At 38.8% G+C, this 24,780-nt stretch overlaps 1 protein-coding gene across 3 annotated transcripts; it reads left to right on the top strand.

Annotated features, from left to right (window-relative positions):
• Positions 1–318: 318 nt before the first annotated feature.
• On the top strand, positions 319–24,299 carry LOC311300791 (poly(rC)-binding protein 3; the record flags this gene model as incomplete). Of its 3 annotated transcripts, XM_084425363.1 has the most annotated exons (13): positions 319–662; positions 9,739–9,899; positions 10,205–10,228; positions 10,420–10,452; positions 10,534–10,650; positions 10,760–10,891; positions 11,104–11,232; positions 12,253–12,399; positions 13,093–13,134; positions 13,406–13,481; positions 16,651–16,703; positions 16,823–16,992; positions 23,666–24,299. In XM_084425363.1, the coding sequence occupies exons 2-13, from the start codon at positions 9,825–9,827 to the stop codon at positions 23,718–23,720; spliced, it is 1,053 nt and encodes a 350-aa protein (XP_084281489.1). In that variant the 5' UTR covers positions 319–662; positions 9,739–9,824. The 3 variants fall into 3 exon arrangements, 2 of the variants coding, with proteins under 2 accessions (XP_084281489.1, XP_084281490.1); XR_014629374.1 differs by lacking the exon at positions 13,406–13,481 and having other exon boundaries at positions 365–662; XM_084425364.1 differs by lacking the exon at positions 23,666–24,299 and having other exon boundaries at positions 548–662; positions 16,823–16,996.
• Positions 24,300–24,780: the final 481 nt, after the last annotated feature.

Genomic DNA, 24,780 nt, shown 5'->3' with positions numbered 1-24,780 from the left:
ACATTAAAGGACAGCCTGTCACCATAATTCACGACTGTGTGCTGTAGAATATAAAGATGTAAATACTCTATCAATATCACTGAGGAAAGTGGTCATTGTTGCTATGAAGTTAGTAGCTATTATACTCTATGTCTTTGGTTTGAAACACTGGTGCTTTGTTTGGTGATGTGGGGCAGGGGGTGATTAGGAGATTTACTTATGTTACTCATTGTAGGAGTAAATATCTATCATCATAACCAGGACACCCTCCGGGTAAAGAACACGGATGACACAGATGAGTGTCATCCAATTGTTTTTGCTGAATCGCCAGAGTGTCTCATTGGACAGATCCGAATATCTTGCAGGAGGGGAAACCCCTGTGCCCCTGCACCAATGGTCTCCTGACCTGTTTTCAGCTCTTCACAACACTATCCGAAGATCAAAACCGAACCCCAAAATCAGTCCAACTGCATTTTGTCATTATTCTGTTTCGCCACAAAGTCACGTGTTGTGACATTGTGTTCACATGACTCCATCTTCTAGCCAATTGGATGCCACCTTTCAATCTGAGTTAACCAAGAGGATAGGGAAAAAAATATTTTCCCTTTGCCTGTCATTCGGTTTTTATTAATCTTTTCGCAAACGTCGAAAGTGGTGGCCATCTGCTTCGAGTAGCACCAAAGGTAAAGCCTGTTTTCAAGCTTCTATATTTAGGGTTTTCTGATGTTGTTTTAGTATGATGTTTTGTTTTGAATGTTTATTATGATATGCAATCAAAATTTGAAATAAAATGGGAATTGATAATATGTAACCTACAAATTATGATATTTTTTCTCAATGTATTTTTGCATTCATTTTGATCGAAAACAAACACACAAATGTTGACGTTATACTTAATTTTCACTTATCTTACTATAAATAGCATCATAAAATGATCAAGATGTTGGTTTAAAACACCTTTACCGTATCCGCTTTGGAACTAGTTTTGTTTTCTAGGCCGACCGTAGGTCAAACACATCATTAATTCATGAATCGCTACAACTATTGTTTAAACCTTGCTGGACATTGTTCGGAAATGGCTGGATTTGATTCACGAGGACATTCCTAAATGAGTCAATACACCTAATTAAACAAATACAAAAGAGCAATATATGTTTGAGAAAAGTGTGGCTATCTCTTGGGAGAACTGGTCAATTAGATGTCCTTTATTTCTTCCTCACTGCTGCCTGCACAACAATATGTACATTTAACTAAGCTTTTGTAGGATAATTTAATTACTGGGTAATTACCACGACACTTGTCTATGGAGATCTGCACCGCCTTTGTATGTGACAGATAGTTGAGGTGGCATTGTGCCGGAATTGACTTTGATCAGAACTGAAAATATCAGGAAAAAAAAAGAACTGTACAGCCATTATACAGATTATCATCATCATAAAATGGCTATATCAATTCATTCACTTGGTTTTCTGGGTGACTCACAATCTGATTTAAACCTTAAAGTCATTTTTGGCTATGAGTATACAACATTTATGCAACAACTAAATAAGTAAGTTAATGCTAAAAGAAGACAATGATCTCTAGTTACTGTGTCAGTTTGCCACACCAACATGTTCTTGTACAAAAATGACATACATGTATGGCTTTTTTTTTTTTTTTTTTTTTTTTATCAGAGAAGGGTTTATGTCTTATACCAGAACCTCCTTAGCAATATTTGCTTGACAGTGCCTATATAGCAGGTAGACAACTACAAAAATCATAATCTGTGACCACTAAATGTTTCCATTATTTTATACGGTTAGAAGCTATCAAACTGAGTGAATGCTTTACAGAGAAAGAAGTAGAACTGCTATCATTCAAGAAAATGTTATGTTTCGTATTTCTTGGATGGATCACAAGTTTCAGAAAATAATTTTGTTACTGTTCCTGAATTCTAACTAATTAGTTGGTTTATTAAATATAAAACCACCTTTCTAAATGTTGTTTCAGTGTAATTGTGACTTTGTGTTCAATCAGTAATTACTTGTTTCTTCCTTTGAAGTTCAGTTTACTAAATAATATCTGTTCCCACAGTGGATGGGACAATATTAGAAAATTATATGACAATAATATATAAAAATATATATATTATGGAACAATAAATCCCAGAAATCATTCCCCTTCATGCATGTTGCAAGACGACCAAGTTACAATTACAGTTAAAAGTTACAATTAAGGACATTGCAAAGTCTGATTACAGTGGTCTCTTTTTAATGGTTTTTCATTGTTAATATCTCCTTCCTGTATTTAATGCAGTTCATGCCTCGGTAGGTTTAAATAAGAGACGTCATTCTTTATTGGAACTAAAACCTTAGTCACATTGCAGAGAGGGAAGACCCTCTTCTACAATACATTTTTTTTCTACATTGAACGCAATGCAGAGATGCGCAATGGAAACGGGGGGAGCTTTTTCTGAGCATTGCTCAGCCATGCACAAAGCGTGCTTAATTTAATAGCCGCTACAGAGGAAGAGGCCAGAAGCTCTTTAGTAGAAAGCTTGACCCACTTTCCCAATCAGATGTCATGAGCAGTGCTGCTCTTACAATGCTATATGCACAGGACAAAATCACTGATGGTGCGTCTGAAAATAGTGGGGGTTATCTGATAGTTAAACTATGTAAGCCATGGTACTTAAGTATTGTACCACTGTTATTCAGCCTACAACAGTAGACTGTGAGGTTGAATTTTTAATACGTAATTACTCTACATTCAATGGTATAATGTCAATACTTGATAAATTGTGCAATAGTATTTAAAAAAAATATTATACAGACATGATATTGTTGTCTTAATATAAAAAAAGAATGAAAACCATAAAAAAAAAAAAGAATGGTTGAATCAAGCCAGACTTGATTTTTGGGTTGGGTGTAACTAAAATACAAAGTGCCAGTGAAAAACAAAAGAAATGGCCAAGAAGATTGTATAGAAAGAAGCAGAAAATTTTATTTTAAAGAGGACGATATAGTCCTAAGGGCAGCTTATATAATTTTTAATATCAAAACATACTAAATGATTTTGTATACATTTAAATATATTTAAATAGTACATTTATTGATAGTTTAAATCTAAAATATGTATAATAATAATTTCATGAATTAATAAGTTTTCTCTGCACATACTGTAAACACAGCAAGAGATAGCAGGTGTCTGCAATCCCTGATACAGAGTCATCTTTTACATTTCACTTATCGTTAAGGTTTGGATTTAGCTCTGTGAAACTTATCTCAGACCAGCAGTTACGGACAACTTTATCCTGGAGCAATAATCGAAAACAATAGGCAGTGAAAATTTCCACCATCAGTTATCTATGTGCAAGCTGAGGTCATAAGTGTATGTTGTTGGCATGAAAGCATGCCTTATTTACAACAGCAAATAAGGAGACTGATTTGGAAAATGATTGTGGTGTGTGCGTTAGCTAGTCAGTGAAATCTGCTATGATAATATATTTATTACAACTGTTTTCGCTGAGGGTGATCCTACAGTACATTCTTTTGATAGTGTTTAGCACCCTCAAGCATTCTGGTAGAACCAGACTGGCTGCATAATGCGGCTTATTTACAATATAAGTGTGAGTGCTAATGTCTAACTTACTAATAAAAGAAAACAAGAAACCTGGATTCTGTTTTTTAGTGCATAGACTTTTTCATCAGTGTGTGTTCATGTGTAGAAACGATGAAATGATGAGTTTGAAAAACAGAATGAGTTTGCTAATTTGAAGCAAATATGCCTCAAACGGTGCCATATGTGGCCATTTTGTTTTCTGCACAACCTCATCACATCAGACAGAAGCAAAACTCTAATTAGATAACAATGCAAAAACAAAGCTCCTGTCGACACTCTCTTTAGTAGGTCCCTTCCTCAGATGCATTATGCACCCAAAAGTATTTCAGAATCAGAACTGATTCATCTATGATCCCCTTTGCACAAAACAATGCCATCTGTTTTGGCCTGATTGGCCCTTATGAAAGTGTGTTGTGTATAATGCTCCCTCATGATTAATGGCTCATCCTACTGTGATAAAAAAAAAAAAACTTTATAATGTTCAACATGCTCTTGAGCTTTCAATATTTGAAATCATCAAGATGTGAATTGTCTCTAGGACACGCAACCTCTTTTTTATAACTCAGGAAGTTTATTTGCCATTCGCTTCTAGTCTTCAGGCCTGGCACAGATCGTAGTGGATTTCTGTAGATTATTTTTGCTGTTAAGAGGGACTGGACACCAACCGCTGGATGTTGTTAATCTGGATTAAAGTCTTTGCATAATCTGGCATCCTGTGGGAGATTGGAGGACATCTGGCTAGATCTCATCCATCTCTATCTGTCCCTCTATCTGTCCCTACCACTGCCTGCTGGTCTGAGATGTGCAAACCAACATTCTCAACATTCTCAATTTGAGACTTGTAGCTTATTTAGATTAATGTCTCCTGTTTTCCAAAAAGCTTTTCTTTTTTATACAGTCTATACTCTCTTGTTTGAACTATAAAACAACATTTTATTTGATACACATATTACCTTTTATTTCATTCAGCCACCTGAGCCATGAAATGATGCAGCCACAGGAAAATGATGTCCTGCTGATAAACTTGGCTAATGGCATACAAGTACAAAACACACACAATTCCTTAATTAGCGACTATCCTAATCTGTAAAATCAAAGGCTGCTGTAGTAATACTATATCATTATTTCATGATATTAATAGCTTTGCAAAATACATATTTGTGATTTATACATTGTTTGCAAGAAAATTTACAACGTATTACTTTATATTTATGGAAATATTTAGTGATTTAGCTTTCACCAGGTACACTCTGAAAAATAAAAGGCTCTAAAAGGAAGTTCTTCACCATCAGTGTGTCACGATTATGTTCAGGTAGTTTCACTTGCATGGACTTTTAGGTTGTTTATTGTCTTTTTCATGTCCCCTTTGTTCTAGTTTTCCTGCCAGTTATCTGTCACTATGGATATTCCTTTAATTATCACAGCTGATCATTATTGAGTTCGTTATCACTGAGTATTTAAGTTCCTCATGTTTTCTGTCTTTGTTTTGGTATTGTTGGTGTTTGCTATGCATGCTGTCTCAAGTTGTTTGCGTCTGTTAATAAACCTTGTTACTATTTTGAAACTTTTAACCTGCCTTCATCATCATCTTTGGAATCTAAACATTACAGAATACCAGACCTAAAAAGGATTATGGCTCAAGCCAAACAGTTTATTGCCCTTGCCCGTGCTGGGCTTCCATTGTTTGAATTTTCACTTTTGCCAGATCACCGAACGGACTTTGATAATGGCACTCTTTTCTTGATTGGGGATCTGATCTGAAGGAGGAAACATGGAGAGAAGCAGTTCTCCAGTGTCTGCAGTGTGCCTACCCCAAACCCAGAGCCCACCACGCAGCCATGCCCAGAGCCCAGCCAGCCACCCTCCATGCCGCAAACAGATTACAAGCTAGAGCCCATCGCAGATGGGGAGCTTATGCCTGCCACGGACCTCAGGTCTTCCGGTCACCAGCTTCATCCAAGCAAGTGGTTCCCCTGGCTCCGTCTCCAGCCGCTAATCCTGTCACTCCATCTTGGTCCGCAGTCCTGTCGGTTCCACCTTGGCTCCTCCCTCCCTCGGCTCTTCCAGAGACTGTCGTCCATACAGCTCCACCTTGGTCAGATGTCACCCTGCCTGCGCCACGGACTTTCAAGCCATCTACTGCGCTCCATCTCTCCACCCCTTCGCCTTCAGCGGACTCTGCCTTCCCTCCGGGTACGCAGCGGCTCCGCCTCAGTCTTCTGGACCATCGTGAGTCACGGCCATCCAACCCGATCTTACGGCAATTCATACAAATTTTACGAGGTGACTAATTCGTATGAATTCATACGACCTCACTCAAACGATTTTTGCTAAATCATACATATTTTACGTGTTGCCCAATTCGGATGAATTCATAAGAATGACCTACCCGACCCCGCCCCTAAACCTACCCATCACGTGGGTTTAGACAAATCGTACGAATTTGTACGAGTGAGGTCATACGAATTCGTACAAATTAGCCACCTTTTATCACTTGTACGAATTGGTCGTGAGATAGTGTTGGGCCATTCCCATCTGCTCTCCGTCTGCACATTGGACTCCACTTCCTATGGCTTCATCTCCGTTAGTAGTCCCCCTGGTGTCGTCAGCCAAAGCTCCACCATGGCTCCTCCCCCCGTTGATTCCACCTTGGGCTATCATCCTGGGGTGCGTTTCCCGAAAGCATTGTTAGCCAATTATGGTCGCAAGTTTCGTCGTTATCAATATAGTTCAACGAGTCGTGTTTCCCGAAACCATCGTTCTAACGAACATTCACAAACAGCATCGCAAAGTTGTGTGGTTGGAACGACAGCTCTCGATCTGTGGTTAGAAGCATAGTTTCTTGTTTTCATGACATGTGGACTCAATAAATCCTTATCTTGAGCAAAATAATTATGCAAGCTGACATTCAGTGCAATCTGTATCTTTTATTTAGAATACATACAAATGTCATTTGTCGTTTAGTTTGTCAAGAGATTTAAAGCACCGTTTTTGAAGAGTGTGCATGTGCGAACGTGTATGATTCACTATGATTGAATCTGGAAATAAAGCAAAATAACAGAAAAATGAGAAATAGTCCTCAGATGCCACGTCTGTAATTTATAGCAAAACATCTAGCATTAATTCGATCTCAGACAGATTCATTAAAAGAAGTTATTACTCCACCACCTGCATGACATCATTAACCAATGTGGTTGAATACGGTTTCGGGAAACAGTCGTGACTAGCTACTTGATTTCTTCAATGATGCATCGTACTATGGTAGTTAAGCAGCGAATTACGTTTTGTACGGGAAACGCACCCCTGGCTGTGCTCTGGTGTACCACCTGGCCACTCCTCCCATACTCACCTCCCTGTGGAGGTCTCAACCCTTGTTCCATCGTGGGAGGCGTTCAGTCACTATTTTTTTCAGTTAGCTTTACTTCATGGACTTTTAGTTCGTTTATCGTCTGTTTCCTGTCTCCTTTGTTCTAGTTTTCCCGCCAGTCATCTGGATATTCATTTAATTATCAAAGCTTATGTGTTCCTTATGTGAGCTCCTGTGAAAGTCAGGAAGAAGAGTGGCAGACAAAAAGCACCTTGGAGAAACTCAACAGCAGTGCAAAATATGAGAAGACAATGCAGAAAAGCAGAGCGCATGTGGTGGAAGACAAAACTTGTAGTCCATTATAACATCTACAAAGACAGCATCCATGCTTTCAATATGGAACTAAGCAAAGCTAGACAGACTTTCTTCTCAAATATTATAAACAGCAATTTAAACAACACACGCACTCTTTTTGCTACTGTAGAGAGACTGAAAAAAAACCCAAGCCAGATTCTCAGTGAAATGCTCTCAGACAGCAAGTGCAGTGAGTTTGCTTCTTTCTTCTCTGAGAAAATCAATAATATCAGAAAGGTGATCAGCACATCCTTGAGTTGCGCTTGGGTCAGACAGATCAGACCACCTGAGAAAGTAGTTACTTTGTCTGATTTCAAAGAAATTGATGGCAAAATTTTGGAAGAAACCGTACAGCACCTTAAAACATCAACCTGCGCTCTTTACTCTTTACATCTTTTTTCAAAAGTGTGTTAAACAGTTAAGAAGCAGATCTTCTAGAAGTGGTAAATGCCTCACTTCTCTCTGGGAGTTTTCCAAACTTTCCAAAGTTTTCCAAGCCCCTCCTGAAAAAGAGCAATCTGGTTAAGACCATATTAGGCAACTATAGATCGATCTCAAATCTTCCTTTCATAGGCAAGATCATTGAAAAAGTTGTCTTCAATCAGCTGAACAAATTCTTAAGCTCGAATGGATACTTTGACAATTTTCAATCTAGTTTCCGACCGCACCACAGCACAGAGACAGCACTCATAAAGATAATAAATGATATTTGCTTAAATACTGATACAGGCAAATTATCAGTGCTGGTACTACTCGACCTCAGTGCTGCATTTGACACAGTCAATCACAACATACTTCTTAACAGGCTGGAAAACTGGGTCGGGCTTTCTGGGATAGTCCTAAAATGGTTCAGGTCATACTTCAGAGGGAGAGGTTATTATGTGAGTATAGGAGACCATAAGTCTGAGTGGACATCCATGACATGCGGAGTCCCTCAAGGCTAAATTCTTGCGCCACTCCTGTTCAAATAATGAGAAAGAACCAAATTGCTTACCACAGCTATGCAGACGACACACAGATCTACTTAGCCATATCGCCTAATGACAGCCCCATTGACTCCTGTGCCAATGCACTGATGAAGTCAACAGTTGGATGTGCCAAAACTTTCTTCAGTTAAACGAAGACAAAACTGAAGTCATTGCATTTGGAAACAAAGATGAAGTTCTCAAGGTGAACGCATACCTTAACTCTAGGGGTCAAGCAACTAAAAATAACTAAATCAGCATACTATCATCTGAAAAATATTGCAAGAATTAGATGCTTTGTTTCCAGACAAGACTTAGAGAAACTTGTTCATGCTTTCATCACCAGCAGGGTGGATTATTGTAATGGCCTTCCCAAAAAGACCATAAGACAGTTGCAGCTCATACAGAACGCTGCCGCCAGGATTCTGAGCAGAACCAGAAAATATGAACATATCACACCAGTCCTCAGGTCTTCACACTGGCTCCCAGTTAGATTTAGGATTGATTTTAAAGTATTATTACTGATATATAAATCATTCAATGGCCTAGGACCTCAATACATTGCAGATATGCTCACTGAATATAAACCCAACAGATCACCCAGATCATTAGGATCACATCAGCTAGAAATACCAAGGGTTCACTGTAAGCATGGCGAGTCCGCTTTTCGTTATTATGCCAGCCACAACTGGAACCAGCTTCCAGAAGAGATCAGATGCGCTCCTACAGTAGTCACATTCAAATCCAGACTCAAAACACATCTGTTTAGCTGTGCATTTACTGAATGAGCACTGTGCCGCTGTTCGTCTGACTGATTGTACTGTACTGTATTTTATTTTTCTAAACTGTTTTAATTATTCTTATTTCTTTTAATTATTTTAATTTCTTCTATGTAAAACACTTTGAATTGCCATTGTGTATGAAATGTGCTATATAAATAAACTTGCCTTGCCTTGCCTTATCATTGAGTATTTAAGTTTCTCATTTCCTTTTTGTCTTTGTCCGGTATTGTTGGAGGTTGCTATGCACTGTCTCGAGTTGTTCACTTCTGTCAATAAACCTAGTTACTATTTTGAAACTCTTGACCTGCCTTCTTCATCTCTGGAATCCAAACGTGACACAGTGCCAATAGAAGGACATTTACTTTTAAGAGTGTATTATAAACTCCACTGATGTTAACCAACCAAAACTTGGCCCTGCACTCTTCCATTTTTGGTTCCCCAAAGAACTTTTCCGTTCTAAAATAAAAGAACCATTTTCCACTATAAAGAATCTAATGTGCAATGGAAAGTTTCTATGAATGATAAAGGTTCTTCATGGAACCACTAATGCCAGGAAAGCACCTTTATTTTTAAGAAAGTGGGAAGATGTATAAAAATTGACATGACTCAGATGTCACTCTTTTTACTCCATAAAACGTTTGTTTCTCTGATTTCTAATAATACATTTGAATCTGCTTTTGTTTCAAGATGAAAATATAAAAAATTAGCATTTAAGGTTTTGTTTGTGTGTTTGCTTCTTTTGAACTTTTAGGTGACTGTGTGGTGACCACTGGCCCCCGCATTATTTAACTGCTCCTGTAAGATCCTAAGTCATTCACCCAATCCTAAATCCTCACCATGGAGCCCAACAAAGTGCAGTCTGAAGGAGGGCTCAATGTCACTCTAACTATTAGGCTCCTAATGCACGGCAAGGTAAAAGAACAACATGCACCTCATCTAAAATTTCGATATACAAAATGTACTGCTCCATGTTAATACATCTTCCAGTGATAAAGAACAGATTCTGGACACAGTATGTTTTGTAAGAGGACGAAAAGGCCTTAAAAAAATAGATCTAACAAAAATCTGATATGATCTTTACAATCACAGGAACCTTTTTTAGGGCTCTTTGGTTTTACATATGTGTTTTATGCTCCCCATACATGTGTTAGTTAGGCTGCACAATAATTGGATTGTAAGTTCGTAATTACCAAACACATTCTCTTTTTATCTTGCAGGAGGTTGGCAGCATCATAGGCAAGGTAAATTGCTGCATTCAGCAACCAAGTCAATGCTTGCAAACCCTTGAGTTTGTATCAGTCAGTTATTAAATTAATGAATGGATTTTAACATGTATTTAGCAAAAATGTCGATTTGTATAATCATTAACAGTCTGTGTTTTATCAATGCATTAAACAATACAACGCAAAATTAAACAATGCATTATTTTCAGAAAGGGGAAACTGTGAAGAAGATGCGTGAGGAAGTAAGTAATGATACAAATCATTTTATGTGCTGTGATAAGTGCAACATGGTTATTAAAAAACTAGACAATCTGTTTCTACAGAGTAGTGCACGCATAAATATTTCAGAGGGGAACTGCCCAGAGAGGATAGTTACCATCACAGGACCCACAGATGCCATATTCAAGGCCTTCGCCATGATCGCATACAAGTTTGAAGAAGTATCAGACATCATTTTTGAATGAAAATGTTATATTTACAATTAAAACCCCAAAATAAGTTAATAAAAACTGTAACAGTAATGGTAACTGATATTTTGGTTGTACCCAGGATATCATTAACTCTATGAGCAACAGCCAGGCCACAAGTAAGCCTCCAGTGACCTTGCGCTTAGTGGTGCCGGCCAGTCAGTGTGGCTCTCTAATTGGGAAGGGGGGTTCCAAGATCAAGGAGATGAGGGAGGTATGTTTACACTTATAACTTCTTTATTTCCATTTGCATTTTATTACAATGCATCCATTAGTATATCCAAACAATGCCATCATTCTTCAACAACTACAACTGCAAAATTCTAAATGTTACCATGCCTTAGATATACAGGAACAAGTACAGTATGGTACTTTCTGTGTGCTAGGGGTCTCTATCCTGGCTGATTGTGCTGTGCTTTTCTCCAGTCTACAGGAGCTCAGGTGCAAGTGGCTGGAGACATGCTGCCCAATTCCACTGAACGGGCAGTCACGATCTCAGGTGCTCCAGAGGCCATTATCCAGTGTGTGAAGCAGATCTGTGTGGTCATGTTGGAGGTAAGGAAAAGACCAATTACGGTGGTTTTGAGGTCGAAGGAATAGTTCATCAAACTCTCGTTGTCATTCCAAACTTGTATGGCTTTCTGTTTTCTGTGGAACACAAAAGAAGATATTTTTAAGAATGTTTCAGATGGTTTTGTCAATGGGGTAAAAAACTTTCATGCTACAAAAATGAGATAAAAGTACAGTAGTGTAAACATATCAAAATGTAACTCATATTCATTCTCAAATCAGATCCAAACATTGATCAGTGCACACATACACAGACTGTATTAAATATTGTGACAGAAAAATCAACTAATGCCAAACCTTATTGGTTCTTGGCCATCATGTTGCCAGACATCATGGAATGCAAGAATCAAAGAGGTTTGATGTTGATGTATGGATTCATTTCACGGGGGCATAAAGATTTATCGTAACATGAGGGTGAGGAACTGATGACATATTTTTTATTTTTGGGTGAATTATTCCTCTACAATAGGGAATCTTTTTTGTTTTCTGACACAGATTTACAGTAGATGTTCAGATTTATATATCTGCATCAAAGAGAGAGTTAATTCATAGTCTCATTTTGGTAACCATGTAGTCTTGTCTTCCAAATATTCCCCTACTTTTTTATCAGCCAAACCCCTTAGATGTAAAAAAAAATTAACAGACCCCGAGATTTTACATTAATATTTCAATAATTTAACAACACATTTGCATATTTACTGTGTTCTGACATCAATAGTAATAATTGTATTATTATTGTTGTTGTTATTAGTAGTAGTTGTACTACAAGTAGTAGTAAAAGTAGTTTTAACTAATACATTTTTTTATCGTGCAACCCCATTTATTCATTTAAATTTTACATTTGATATAATTAATTATTAGCATTTCATAAACTCACAAACCCTCTGCAGTTCCCTGAAGCCCCTGTTTGGGAATCCCTGATCTATTACATTTCTATTAAAGTCTACCCTCACTTTTCTTTTTTCTCAATTTCCATCTTTATTTAACCTCCCCAATCCTTGCCAGTCCCCACCCAAAGGTGCTACAATTCCATACAGGCCGAAGCCTGCCACTGCACCAGTCATTTTCTCTGGGGGCCAGGTAAGAGCAGACACACTGACAGCTCCAGCCACAGCCAACCTCAGCTTGTTACTGCAGCATCAGCCTCTGCCTGTAAGTATGGTCAGAATATACACTACGACTACAGACAATTCCAAGTTGTAAATAATTCCAAGGTGTAAACAAGTATTCATATTCCTATGGGGCAACAAATGTAACCTGGCAATTGGACAGAAATTCTGACAAAATACTGTTACATTTTAATGCAATTTGTACACAGAAAGACAAAATCCATGTAGTTGGATTTAATCAACAGATTGCACAAAATCCTAAATCTTCCATGCATTTCATGTACATAAGTCAAGCCAAGTTATTTATTTATAGTGCTTTATACAATGCAGATGGTTTCAAAGCAGCTTCACATTAATAAACTTGAAAATAACAAGTGTTAATGTTGTAAAATTCATTAATTATGAAACAAAATCAAGCTGTAAAACATTCACCCTTCTGTGCACAAAATGGAAGGAACTAAATCCATTGATGACTTCATGACGACTTTATATTTTCAATGCAGACTTCTGTGTACAAAATGTATTAAATTGTAACCTTTTTTGTTATGAAATTTTATATTTCATGTCACATAGTTCATTCAGTCCATGAAATGAATTGCCCCATGCATGTGTTTCACTCATAATATTTCATTATCATTGAACATAAAAAAAAAAAAGGAAAAAAAAGTATATGTACATTCGTCTATGTACATTGATAATGTTTGAAAATTCTCTTTCCTTTTCATTTCCATCTAAGACCTACACCATTCAGGGACAATACGCCATTCCACACCCAGACGTGAGTAAAATGTACCTTCTAATCCTTCATCCCTCTTTAGCGTAACATTCTTGTTACCTTTGCTTTTTCTTTTTCATGACCTGCTTTATTAAAATTCATAAAATTGATAGGTCAATATTTATGTGTTTTCAATAGAAGGCAGTCATACGTGAGATTTCTCACAGCCTCCCCTTGTTAGTGTCTAGATGAGTTTGTAAAGGTCCAAACAGGACTCCTTTATTTAATGATAACTTCTTAGGTGTACTACTGACCCTCCTCCCTCCCCCCGCAGTTGACAAAGCTCCATCAGCTGGCTATGCAGCAAACCCCCTTTACCTCCCTCGGACAGACCACCCCCGCTTTCCCTGGTACGTACCCAACCCTCCCGCTACACACCCTTCACTATATACCTGTAGGTCTTTCATTCACTTTCTTGTCTTTCACTCTTCTCCCCCTGGATGGGTAACTTGACAATCCATCATATACTTTTCATTGCATTTAAGATTTAAATTTACTTAAAGGTACACTATGTAACTTTTTTTGCTAAAAAATTATTTCATAATTGTAATATTTAAATAATGAGCAAATACATCATCAATCCCTTCCAAAACGTGTTTTTGTCTTACCCTGATTCACTACGGTAAGCCCGTGCATTTCTCGTCACATCTCAAATAAAAGAAAAGTTGCTCCAGCTACTTTGACTCAAAGACTTTACATAAACAAAGATGGTGCACTCATTTTACTTTTGAAAGGAAGAAAGTGCAACATGCAATATTGCGGAATAAGTCCCGCCTTCTATCTAAAAGAGCCAATTGCCGATCTGTAAAGTCATCGCATCACTGCAGCTGCCAGGTCCAGTCAGTATAGAATCATGCTGCGTCCCAATTTGCCTACTTATACTAGGGTGAACTCAAGTTGATTGGCTGATTTGTTGACAGGTTGACCCAATCAACCTGAATTCACCCCTACGCCCTAAAAGTATGTAGTTTTTGTAAAGAAAAAGTACATACTTTTGAGTGTGTAGTAGTATAGACAAGCTTTAGGGCATACTGCTTTGTTATAATTGCGTCTTTAACGTATAGCTCTGTCACTTAGTTACGTGCATCCTGTCACTGTGTAAACTGCCCTGTCAATCATCTTGACACAGTTAAAGTCCTCCACATTTAATTCAATTTAATCTCCTATCATTTTGGAGAGAAATGTAGTAACACGTTGATCTGCCAATCATGAGTCTTTCATGTGGAGAACTCTTGCCATGTGTTTGCAATTTGCATAATGACGCATTTAAAAGTTAATGACTAAATGTATCTTTACAAAAGTTCACAATGCTGTTGCCGATGAAATATAATGTGGATAACATAAATATCTTTTCATCAGGTTAGATACTGATTAATAATCACTCAAACACATTTTTGTAAACCTCTACTTAACAGTCGGACTCGCACAATCACCATGTTTGTAGTTTTAATCGAATACTCATCTAATGTGCAATGGGTTGTGGACAATATTAGCCCTTAGAGTGTGCATGGATCTGCATTTTGAGTTCTAACTGGAAAAAGTAGACCATCTAGGTATCCTTGGAATACTCATTTCAAAATACTACAATTTAAGACACACAAATTCTAATTTCGAATACTATTTAGGATGGATAGTATGCCAATTAGAATACAGAATCAGTGTTCTGAGACACGCGCTTAAGACTGCACACACGCATTGGCTGGTCTAACCAAAAAAATAAGCTTATGCTGTCTGAGCATAAGAAACAACACTTATGAGCCAGTTGTTGTCAGATTTCATTGGTGATTTCAAATATGTAATTTAATCGAAAGCTTGGTGAACAGCTTTGGAGAATTCGATTTTTTCCCTTTCAAAGAGATAAGAGTTGTACTTGCATGACTAAAATAGCTGCCCGAGAGGAATTTCAAAGATGGCCGCCGAGTGAAATAAACAGAGAGTCTGCTGGCAAAAAGAGAAAGCGACAGAGCTCGTAATAAAACGAGAATCAACATTGGCTTGGCGTTTCGGAGATGGTGAGAATTGAGGGATTTGAAATGTGTAAAAGTGACACGGGGATGGCATTTTATTACTCAACAGGAGAGCAGGGGTGTGCGATATATATTGTCTGCGATAATATCGAAAATGTACGTGATGTAGCCTTGTAGATCAGACTAGTGCTGGTGCGCATTTAGAGTGTGTGATTTAGTCTTTATTTATAATTTATTAATAAATATCACAAGAGTGCAGTTTTTCTCCAAATATAAAAAATGGCTTTATAAAGGTAAAAATGCCTATATTAGGTAAAAATCAATTGAAACATATTGGAAACAATTATTTCTGTCACTGCCTGTGAACTGACCACCACACAGAGTATGAAGAATATCAAAAACTTTAGGAGTCGGCTGTCCACGACAGTCCTAAACCTGCCAAAGTACCCACACAATAAACACACTCAGCAAAATATCGTCTAATAATCGTTATCGAGAAAATCCCAGAAAATAGAGATATCTTTTTTTGTTAGTATCGCACACCCCTACATGTGAGTAATGTATTTTATTGAACAGATATGTAGCTCTCTAACAAAGTTCATTGTAAAACAATGGCTGCATCCAAAATCGCATACTTCCCTACTATATAGTAGGCCAAAAACAGTATGTGAATAAAGAAGTATGGCCAAATTCACAGTACTCATAAAAGAGTAGGCAAAAAGTACCCGGATGACCTACTTCTTCCGGCGAGATTTTGAAGTGTGCATAAGATGGATACTTTACAATCCCATGAGGCCACGGGAGAGGATTTATGAATGGCAGTGAAACGAAACAACTGATGCTGGTAGGTCACATCATGGCGAATGTAGTATGTCCAGATTTCATTCATACTGCACACACTAAATAGAACATACTTTTTTTATCAGTCGTGAAGTTATTACTTATTCAAAATAAGTACCTACTCAAGAGAGAATGCTATGGTGCAGCCATTATCTATTGTGAAGGGTCGAATTCATCTGCAGTCACGCAGAGCCAAAGCACAACCAAAACAATGTTCTTCTGCAAAATGCATGTGGTTTTCTTTATTTATCCATTAGAGGGCCAAAAGTTACATAGTGAACCTTTAAGAAAACTGTGACCAGGCATTACTGCATCCTATAGAGTGGCACTTCTCTTCTCCCTAGAGCAAACATCCGTTGGATGAATAGGCAAGTCATTTAACAACATAAGGTAAAACATAAAACCCTAATGTACATAACTGATAAGAAAAAAACTATATTTCAATGAAAAACCATCATGTGAAGTGTCACTCAGGAAATTGAATGTCAATTTATGGGTTTTCACTGTAAATTATAAGATGACTTGATTTTTTCCACTACCAAAACTCACGTTAAGTTCCCTTACTATACGATGATACATATCACCGTATAGTAAGGGAACTTACCGTTAACCAATTAACAGGTTTTAATCAGTGTGTACGGTTTTAACATGGTTAAGTTGCATAAAATGTTCTCTGTGTTTCTCAGTTCTCCCACTCTCTTTCTGTTTCTAGGTGTGGATGCCAGTTCACAGGCCAGTACTCATGAACTCACCATTCCAAATGATGTGAGCATAATTCTTTGTCTTCAGGAACCCCCTCATTGGACAACTGTATCAAAGAAGAATGTAAGGAAGAGTCCTTGACTAGCCAAGCTGATTTTAATCTGTCTGCTTTATGTTTGCAGCTAATAGGCTGCATAATCGGACGTCAGGGCACCAAAATTAATGAAATCCGTCAGATGTCTGGGGCTCAGATCAAAATAGCTAATGCCATGGAGGGGTCATCAGACCGTCAGATCACCATTACGGGAACACCTGCCAACATCAGCCTGGCACAGTACCTCATAAATGCCAGGTGAGTTTCAAAGCAAGCAATAACATGTAACTAGTAAAAACAGATGAACAAGTTTTTCATTTCTTAATTAGAAAAGAAAAAATAGACAAGAAAAAATATTGCCTGCATACTGAAGTTACAGCTCCATACAATATATATTGTGTGTGTGTGTATGAACACCGCAATGTTATAATAAATATTATTACAGTTTAAAATAACTGTTTGATATTTTCATTTTATAATAATTTTTTTTTCCTGAAATGGCAAAACTACCATTACTTCAGCCTTCAGTATTACATGATCCGTAAGAAATTATTCTAATATGCTGATTTAATATTCAAGAAATCATTCTTATTATTATAATATGAAAATGCTTGTGGTGCTTAAAGGCAGGGTAGGCAGGATTTTTCTAAAAAAAACTTTTTCCCAAATTTGTTTAAACTGTCTTTATATACCAATACATAATTAAAATGTAAGTACTCTGAAAAAGAGAGTATAAAAATCGAGTGTCTGTAGTCCTCTCAGGGCTGCAATAAACACAGCTACTTATTCCATTCACTCCCACCCCCTCCCTTCTGGGCTCCTTCCAAAGCCACGCCCCCAAAACACATGAACGCGCGATGCTGACCGCTCAGCTGGAGGAGGACTGGAGGAGTTTGATTCGGTAACGAGCTAGTAACATAAGGCAAAGCTAAAAACAGGTTGCATTGATACACGGTTTCCCATTAGCATCAGTTACACTGTGATGAAGGTGAATTTCGTGTAAGATTCATTACATATACGGTGTTTTGCATGTAAGAGCTTCCAAGATGAAAGCACTGTTGGCTCTGATGAGGACTAACGTTACACTCCGGAGACAAGTAGCCTACCTTTCTACCTTACTAGTTCCTTTTTTTGCCTTGTTTGCCTTCGCTGACTGTATATGCAGGTACTGGGAATTTTGACTGCTCTTTCTCTGCCATAATTGTGATTCTTCCTAGCTTCCGTGCCTCTCTCCGTGCCTCTTCCCCTCCTCGAGTCAAACGGGTGCGCGCATGTGGGCAGCTCCTGTAGCAGCAGGGGTGGTAGCCATGGTAGCGAGGGAGAGTGACAGTTGGCCAGCTAATCATTTCATTCGTTCCAAATGGAAATAAGTAGCTGTGTTTATTGCAGCCCTGAGAGGACTACAGACACTCAATTTTTATACTCTCTTTTTCAGAGTACTTACATTTTAATTATGTATTGGTATATAAAGACAGTTTGAACAAATTTGGGGAAAAGTTTTTTAGAAAAATCCTGCCTACCCTGCCTTTAATAAAATGTGGAAGTGTGAAAGAGTTTTTTTTTTTTTTTAAATATAGAAATTAGGGGTGTAACGATTCATCAACTACATCGATGTATCGATTTATATTCCTATGATCCAACTACATCGGCAAGTTGGCCTTCCGGACTACATATATCAATCTAACATCATTTTAAAAGGTAATGAATCGATTGTATCGATACTAGGAAATAACGCATTGGATTTAAGCACGTCAGACTTTATATGGATGTTTTTTCTTAGCACTTTTAATGATAAAAGCGTTAAACGTTACTCGATTCAGTCTGCCTTTCTGTGACGTCGTTGCCATGCGTGACGCGCCAGCAGCAGCGCAAAGACAACAAGCAGCGCAAAGTCTCTCAGTCACCTCAGAAAAACGGACTTTCCTGTCTCTCAGCCGCTATACTGCAGTAGCGCGCACTCTTCAATTGCACGCGCAAATGCGCAGGAGCGCGCTGTGTCACTCCACTAAAGTGCAAAAGACATACGAGAATGCAACGTCGTAAATTAGTAAGTTAAGAAATAAAAGTAAAATACCAATAAATTACGTTATTGGTACGTCGTGTGTTGCTATTTATCAGGAGCAGTTTCCATGTTTCTTTACCAGTTCTTCTAAGTATTGTGTATCACCATGGTAGCCATTTTGTTGTTTGTTTCCATAACAAAATGCCACTTACTGGTTATTTTGTATATTTTTATATGACTGTGGTGGCTCATACCAAGATTGTATTAACAAAAACTAGTTTGGGACTGCTATTTAATAGCTTAACCTCGCAGTGCCTACTGTTTATCAGTATTTGTCATATTCTTAAAAAAAAAAATGGTATGTTAAGTAAAGGGGGAAAGAACTTGTGTGTCAACAATTTTTGTGTAAACAAATGTATTATAATAGGCCTATATAATTCCTAAAAAGGTGGGTCGCGGCTTGATGACCATGGGGATATGTGGGTCCCATGGCCAAACTATTCAAAACATCATCCAATGTTGTGATAATCGTAATTAATAATCACAATTACAATTTCAAGGGAATAATCGACAATTATAATTTTTGTCATAATCGTGCAGTCCTACTTTATTCAAATAAAATGTGAATGAATTTGACATTAATTGTTGTTTACTTGTTTGTTTATATCCATAATTAATTGATACCTGATTCCCTTACAAGAATTTTTGGCTAAAAAGTCACTGAATCGATTTCAAGTCACTGAATCGTTTCGGATCGTATCGTTCTAAATGAACCAATATCGTCCTTGAATCGTATCGACAACCACGAATCGCGATACGAATCGAATCGTTGTTAAAACGAATCATTACACCCCTAATAGAAATATTTTGTTGTCTTTACTGTTATTTTTTTATTTAATGAATCCTTGCTGAAAAAGAGTAGGCCCTATACATTTATTTCAAAAACATTTTTGCTGACCCCAAACTTTTTAATGGTAGTATATGTTATTTCCTTTTCCTTTTCCAGTATATGTTATTTACCTGTTCTAAAAAACAAAAACAATTAAAGCCAACATGAAAACAAAGATTACATTTCTAGATCTTTAAAATATTTTTTTGTCTTCTTTATCGTGAACACTCTTATTTGTTATTGATTCTTATGCTGTACATGCACTCTTCTATAGAAAAGGTTCTATAGAACATTCATCTATAGGGTTTGTTTTGGGTTACTTGACTGTAACCCTGTTCCCTGAAAAAGCAGGAATGAGATGCTGCGCTTTGTGTTGTGAACACGTGTGGCAAACACGGCAAGACTTTGGCTTAAATACTCTGATGATGACGTCATCGGAATATGCAAGTCAGAGGCTAGACGTGTGACGTGCGATCAACAGGTCACTTTGTCTGAAGAACGTCCTGGACACACCCCCAATGCAGCAATGAAGCGCAGCATCTAATTTTTCTGGGAACAGGGTAACAGTCAAGTAACCAGAGACGTTCCCTTTCAAAAGCTACTCTCAATGCTGCGCTTGATTTAAGCGCTATGGGAACAAGAATACCAACGCCACCGCACTGGAAGTGCCTGGACCCCTCAAGGTTGTGTAGTGTGTGCGCACAAACACGAGAAGGGCCTCATACATTGTCGACTAAAGGACATGTTAGCCGGGAGTAACATGAACATCCAAACTATAAAATCTAATAAATGTGTGCGGAGAGGACCAGCCTGCTGCATCACATACTTGCTGCAAGGGGGCGCCTCTTGCTAAAGCCCTGGAGGATGCAACCCCCCTGGTAGAATGAGCCCTAACACCTAGAGGTGAAGCTTGACCGCGTGCCTCATAGGCTACAGCAATAGCATCCCTCACCCAATGCAACAGTCTACTTTGTGGTGGCCGCCCCCCAGTTACAGCCCTCATAACAAATGAACAGCTGCTCTGACTTACGCCACTGGCTAGTGCGATGGACGTAAATCTGAAGAGCACGAACTGGGCACAGTGATTGGAGTCTCTCCTGCTCCGGCGAAGTGAACGGCGGAGGACAAAAGGCTTCAAGGTTGACCGGATGTATGGTCGAAAATTAAACTTTTGGAAGATTGTTGGGGTGAGGGTGCAAAATAGCCTTGACCAGTCCAGGGGCAAAGTCTAAGCAGGCTGGCGAAACGAACAGAGCCTACAAATCCCCAATCCTCTTTAGTGATGAGATAGCCATAAGGAAAACCATCTTTAGAGTCAGAAGTTTGACCGGCGCTGACTTTAGTGGTTCAAAGGGGTTGTTGACTAGCTCCTCAAGGACCACGGCTAAATCCCATGAGGGAACTTTTACTCTGACAGGTGGTCTCAGTCGCCTAGCTCCACAAATGAAGCGTGAGATCAGGGGGATTTTCACCACTGAAAAATCAGAATCAGAAACTAAATCAGAGCATGGCAAGACGAAATGGCGGCCACAAATACTCTGAAAGTAGCAGTACGTGTGCCTGCTGACAGATTTTCCTGCAGAAACTACAGCACTGAAACAATCTGGCAGTGGACTGGGTCTGCATAATGTATAGTACACCACCTTTCAAAGACGCAGAACTTAAGGGTGTACATTCTTCTAGTGGAGGGATACCTAGCACTGGGCCATGGCGTCCAGACCCAGGGGGGCTGGAGGAGTCAGTGAGAAGTAAAGGGGACATTGCGCTGTGTTGTCCACCCGCTCCAGGACATGGTAGCCCCTTAACTGCTGGAGGAAGTATTTCTGGGCTAGAAATGCAGCCATCAATTCGAGGCAATTGATGTGCCAATCGAAATAATTAATAATAATTCATTACATTTATATAGCGCTTTTCTCGGCACTCAAAGCGCTTTACATAGAAGGGGCAATCTCCTCAACCACCACCAATGTGCAGCATCCACTTGGATGATGCAACGGCAGCCATATTGCGCCAGAACGCCCACCACACACCAGCTTACTGGTGGAGAGGAGACAGTGATGAAGCCAATCAGTATATGGGGATGATTAGGAGGCCATGATGGACAGAGGCCACTGGGCAAATTTGGCCAGGATGCCGGGGTTACACCCCTACTCTTTCGAAAGACATCCTGGGATTTTTAATGACCACAGAGAGTCAGGACCTCGGTTTTACGTCTCATCCGAAGGACGGTGCTCTTTGACAGTATAGTGTCCCCGTCACTATACTGGGGCATTAGGACCCACACAGACCACAGGGTGAGCACCCCCTGCTGGCCTCACTAACACCTCTTCCAGCAGCAACCTGGTTTTCCCAGGAGGTCTCCCATCCAGGTACTAACCAGGCTCAGCCCTGCTTAGCTTCAGTGGGCAACCAGTCTTGGGCTACAGGGTGACATGGCTGCTGAAAATGACAGCCTCTCCTGACCCCTTGGGCTGGACAGCCATCTAAGATCGCACCCCAGCCCGTCAGGGAAGCGTCTGTCGTTAACATCCTGCAACAACAACACGCACCTAGAGTGGGACCCAAGGTGAGGAACAGCGGTCTGAGCCACATAGAAAGGGTACGAAGCCCGCTGCGCGTAACCCTTACCATACAGTAAGCTTCGCTCTCAAAAGCAAACCTCAGGAACTTCCTGTGTTGTGGCAGAATTTCTATATGAAAATGTGTGTCCATGAGGTCAATTGTAACAAACCAATCTTAGTGTTGAATTTGAGACACAATCATTTTGATTGTCAACATTTTGAACTTGAGTGTTCTGAGGTTCTTGAGTGTTCTTGAGTGAACTTGAGTGTTCACGCTCCGCCCTGCAGCACGGGTATAAATATGGAAGTGGAGGCACGCACCACTAGTTTTTCGCTGAGGAGCCAAGTGGAGCCCGGAGTCAACGGTGGTCCAGCAATAGTGGCAAGGGGACTACGTCTCCGTTCCCTCCTTCAGGGAACTAGGGTTACAGACGTACCCGAGATGTTCCCTTTCATTCGCTCACGTTCGACGTAATCGATGTGTTGACTGATTGGGATCCCTATTAAAACGCCACTAGTGCTGCCACCTTCCAGTGCCTAGACAAAAGCCTCCTGATCCACCCGCATTATTGAGGCGGAGATAGGACAGGGCTTAGGCCAGGGAAGTCACTGCTGTTCCGCAAGACCCACTCAGTCAGACTTGTTAACACTGGGAAAGCGTGCCCTTTTGTTGGAAGGAATACGCTGCGTGAATATAAAGGCAACACACATTTTGAGGGCGGAGGGAGACAGCCCTCGCTCCGACCCATCTTGCAGGAAAGAAAGCACAGAAGTGATCGAACACCTTCGGGGGGTCTCCTCGGTGAGAAGAACACCACTCAACAAACAGGTTCCACTTCAGTGGAATGCAAAGCTCACACGCCAATGTGTGAATTGGTTCGTTTTATCAATACTCGAAGATGACAAGGCTCCCTAAGCGTGATCTCAATCAGTCAACACGTCGACTATGTCGAACGTGAGCGACTGAAAGGGAACTGAAATAATCCATTACACATGAAAGTATGCAATCATTTAAGAAATTTCTCCCTATAGATCCTTTTTGGCATAAAGGGTTCTTTAAAATTGAGTCAAGAACCCTATGGATGTCCTGCGGCTGTAGTAAGTGCATGCTAAATGAGAATTAAACACAAACTTTTATATTAACAATTATACTAAGAACACACAGGAAATCACAGGAGTAATAAACATAGATGCACAACCATACAAACATCAGTGACACCATTTACAGAAAGAAGTGAGGGCTTAAATACACTAGATAGTTAGAGCTATATAATTAACAGAACCAGAAACAAGTGTGTAACTTAATCAGTAACCATGGAAACAAACTAGTAACAAGATCTTAGGAAAACAGTGACAGGGAACAATGAAAACGAAACCAAAACAGAACAGAACATGACTGTGAAAATAGAACCCTGTTGAACCTTTTTTTTTTTTTTTTTCTAAAAGTGTGATTACATATTGTTGTTATACTCTCTGCAGGTTCAGAGATGTGGCAGCCATGTGGACTGACCCTTCAACCATGACAACCTCCTGAAGTCACATTATGCCCTGTTTAGACGCTCTGGTCTTGAACTGTTTTTGGGCCTCATCAGTTTTCTTAAAACCTGGGAATTATATAGTTTGTTCTTCAGGATTTTTGAATTGTATTTAGTGTAATTCAGACAGTCAATTCAATCATTCTAGAAAGAAAAAAAGCTTCACCCGAAAGGAGCCTGTTTTTATTGTCTACACTGAAAGTTCTCTTCAGTCTAAAATATTCTAATAAGCAACATGTATTTAGGTAATTTTGGAACTGTGTTTGTGTACAATAATATGATGCATTGTCTTATTAATTAGATATAGTTTAGAGTTTTAGCACTGAAACTTAGCATGCTGAATGTCTAGCAGTTGTTATTGCTCTTATTTATTTAAATTAACTGCTTTCTCAATATTTTACGGTATATTAAAAATTGATTCAAGTTATCATACATGTAATGTGAGCAATAAATTGTATTAAAATGCGCTTTATTTAATTTAACTTCCATAAGTGGCAAAACAGGCTGTCATAAATGTTGTGATTTTAGAAAAAGAGAAAACTGATCTCCAATTCATTTTAATTATTAAACAAAACTGTTTTACAGTGAGGATGACACCAGTGTAAATTCATTGTCAGTTTATAATTTATAACACACAATATATTTCACACAGAGTGTGATATCCAATGATTTTTTTTTGGTGTCACTTTACAACAAGGTTTCATTTGTTAGCATTAGTTATCTACATTGGTAGTTACACAAACTAACAACAAACAATACTACAGCCTTTATTAATCTTATTTAATGTTAACCTCAGCATTTACTAATACATATAAAAAGTTGGATCTGTTAAAGGGTTCGTTCACCCATAAATGAAAATTCTGTCAGTAATTACTCACCCTCATGTTGTTCCAACCCCGTAAGACTTTCGTTCATCTTCGGAACACAAATTAAGATTTTTTTTATGACATCTGAGAGCTGCATCACTCCTTCGTAGGCTTCTAGTCAATTTCATTCTGCCGGTCCAGAAAAGTTAGTAAAGACATCGTTAAAATAGTCCAAGTGACTACAGTGGCTTAA

Source organism: Rutilus rutilus, assembly GCF_951802725.1.
Source record: "Rutilus rutilus genome assembly, chromosome: 12".
Taxonomy (NCBI): Eukaryota; Metazoa; Chordata; class Actinopteri; order Cypriniformes; family Leuciscidae; genus Rutilus; species Rutilus rutilus.
This window is presented reverse-complemented; position numbering and strand designations above follow the sequence as displayed.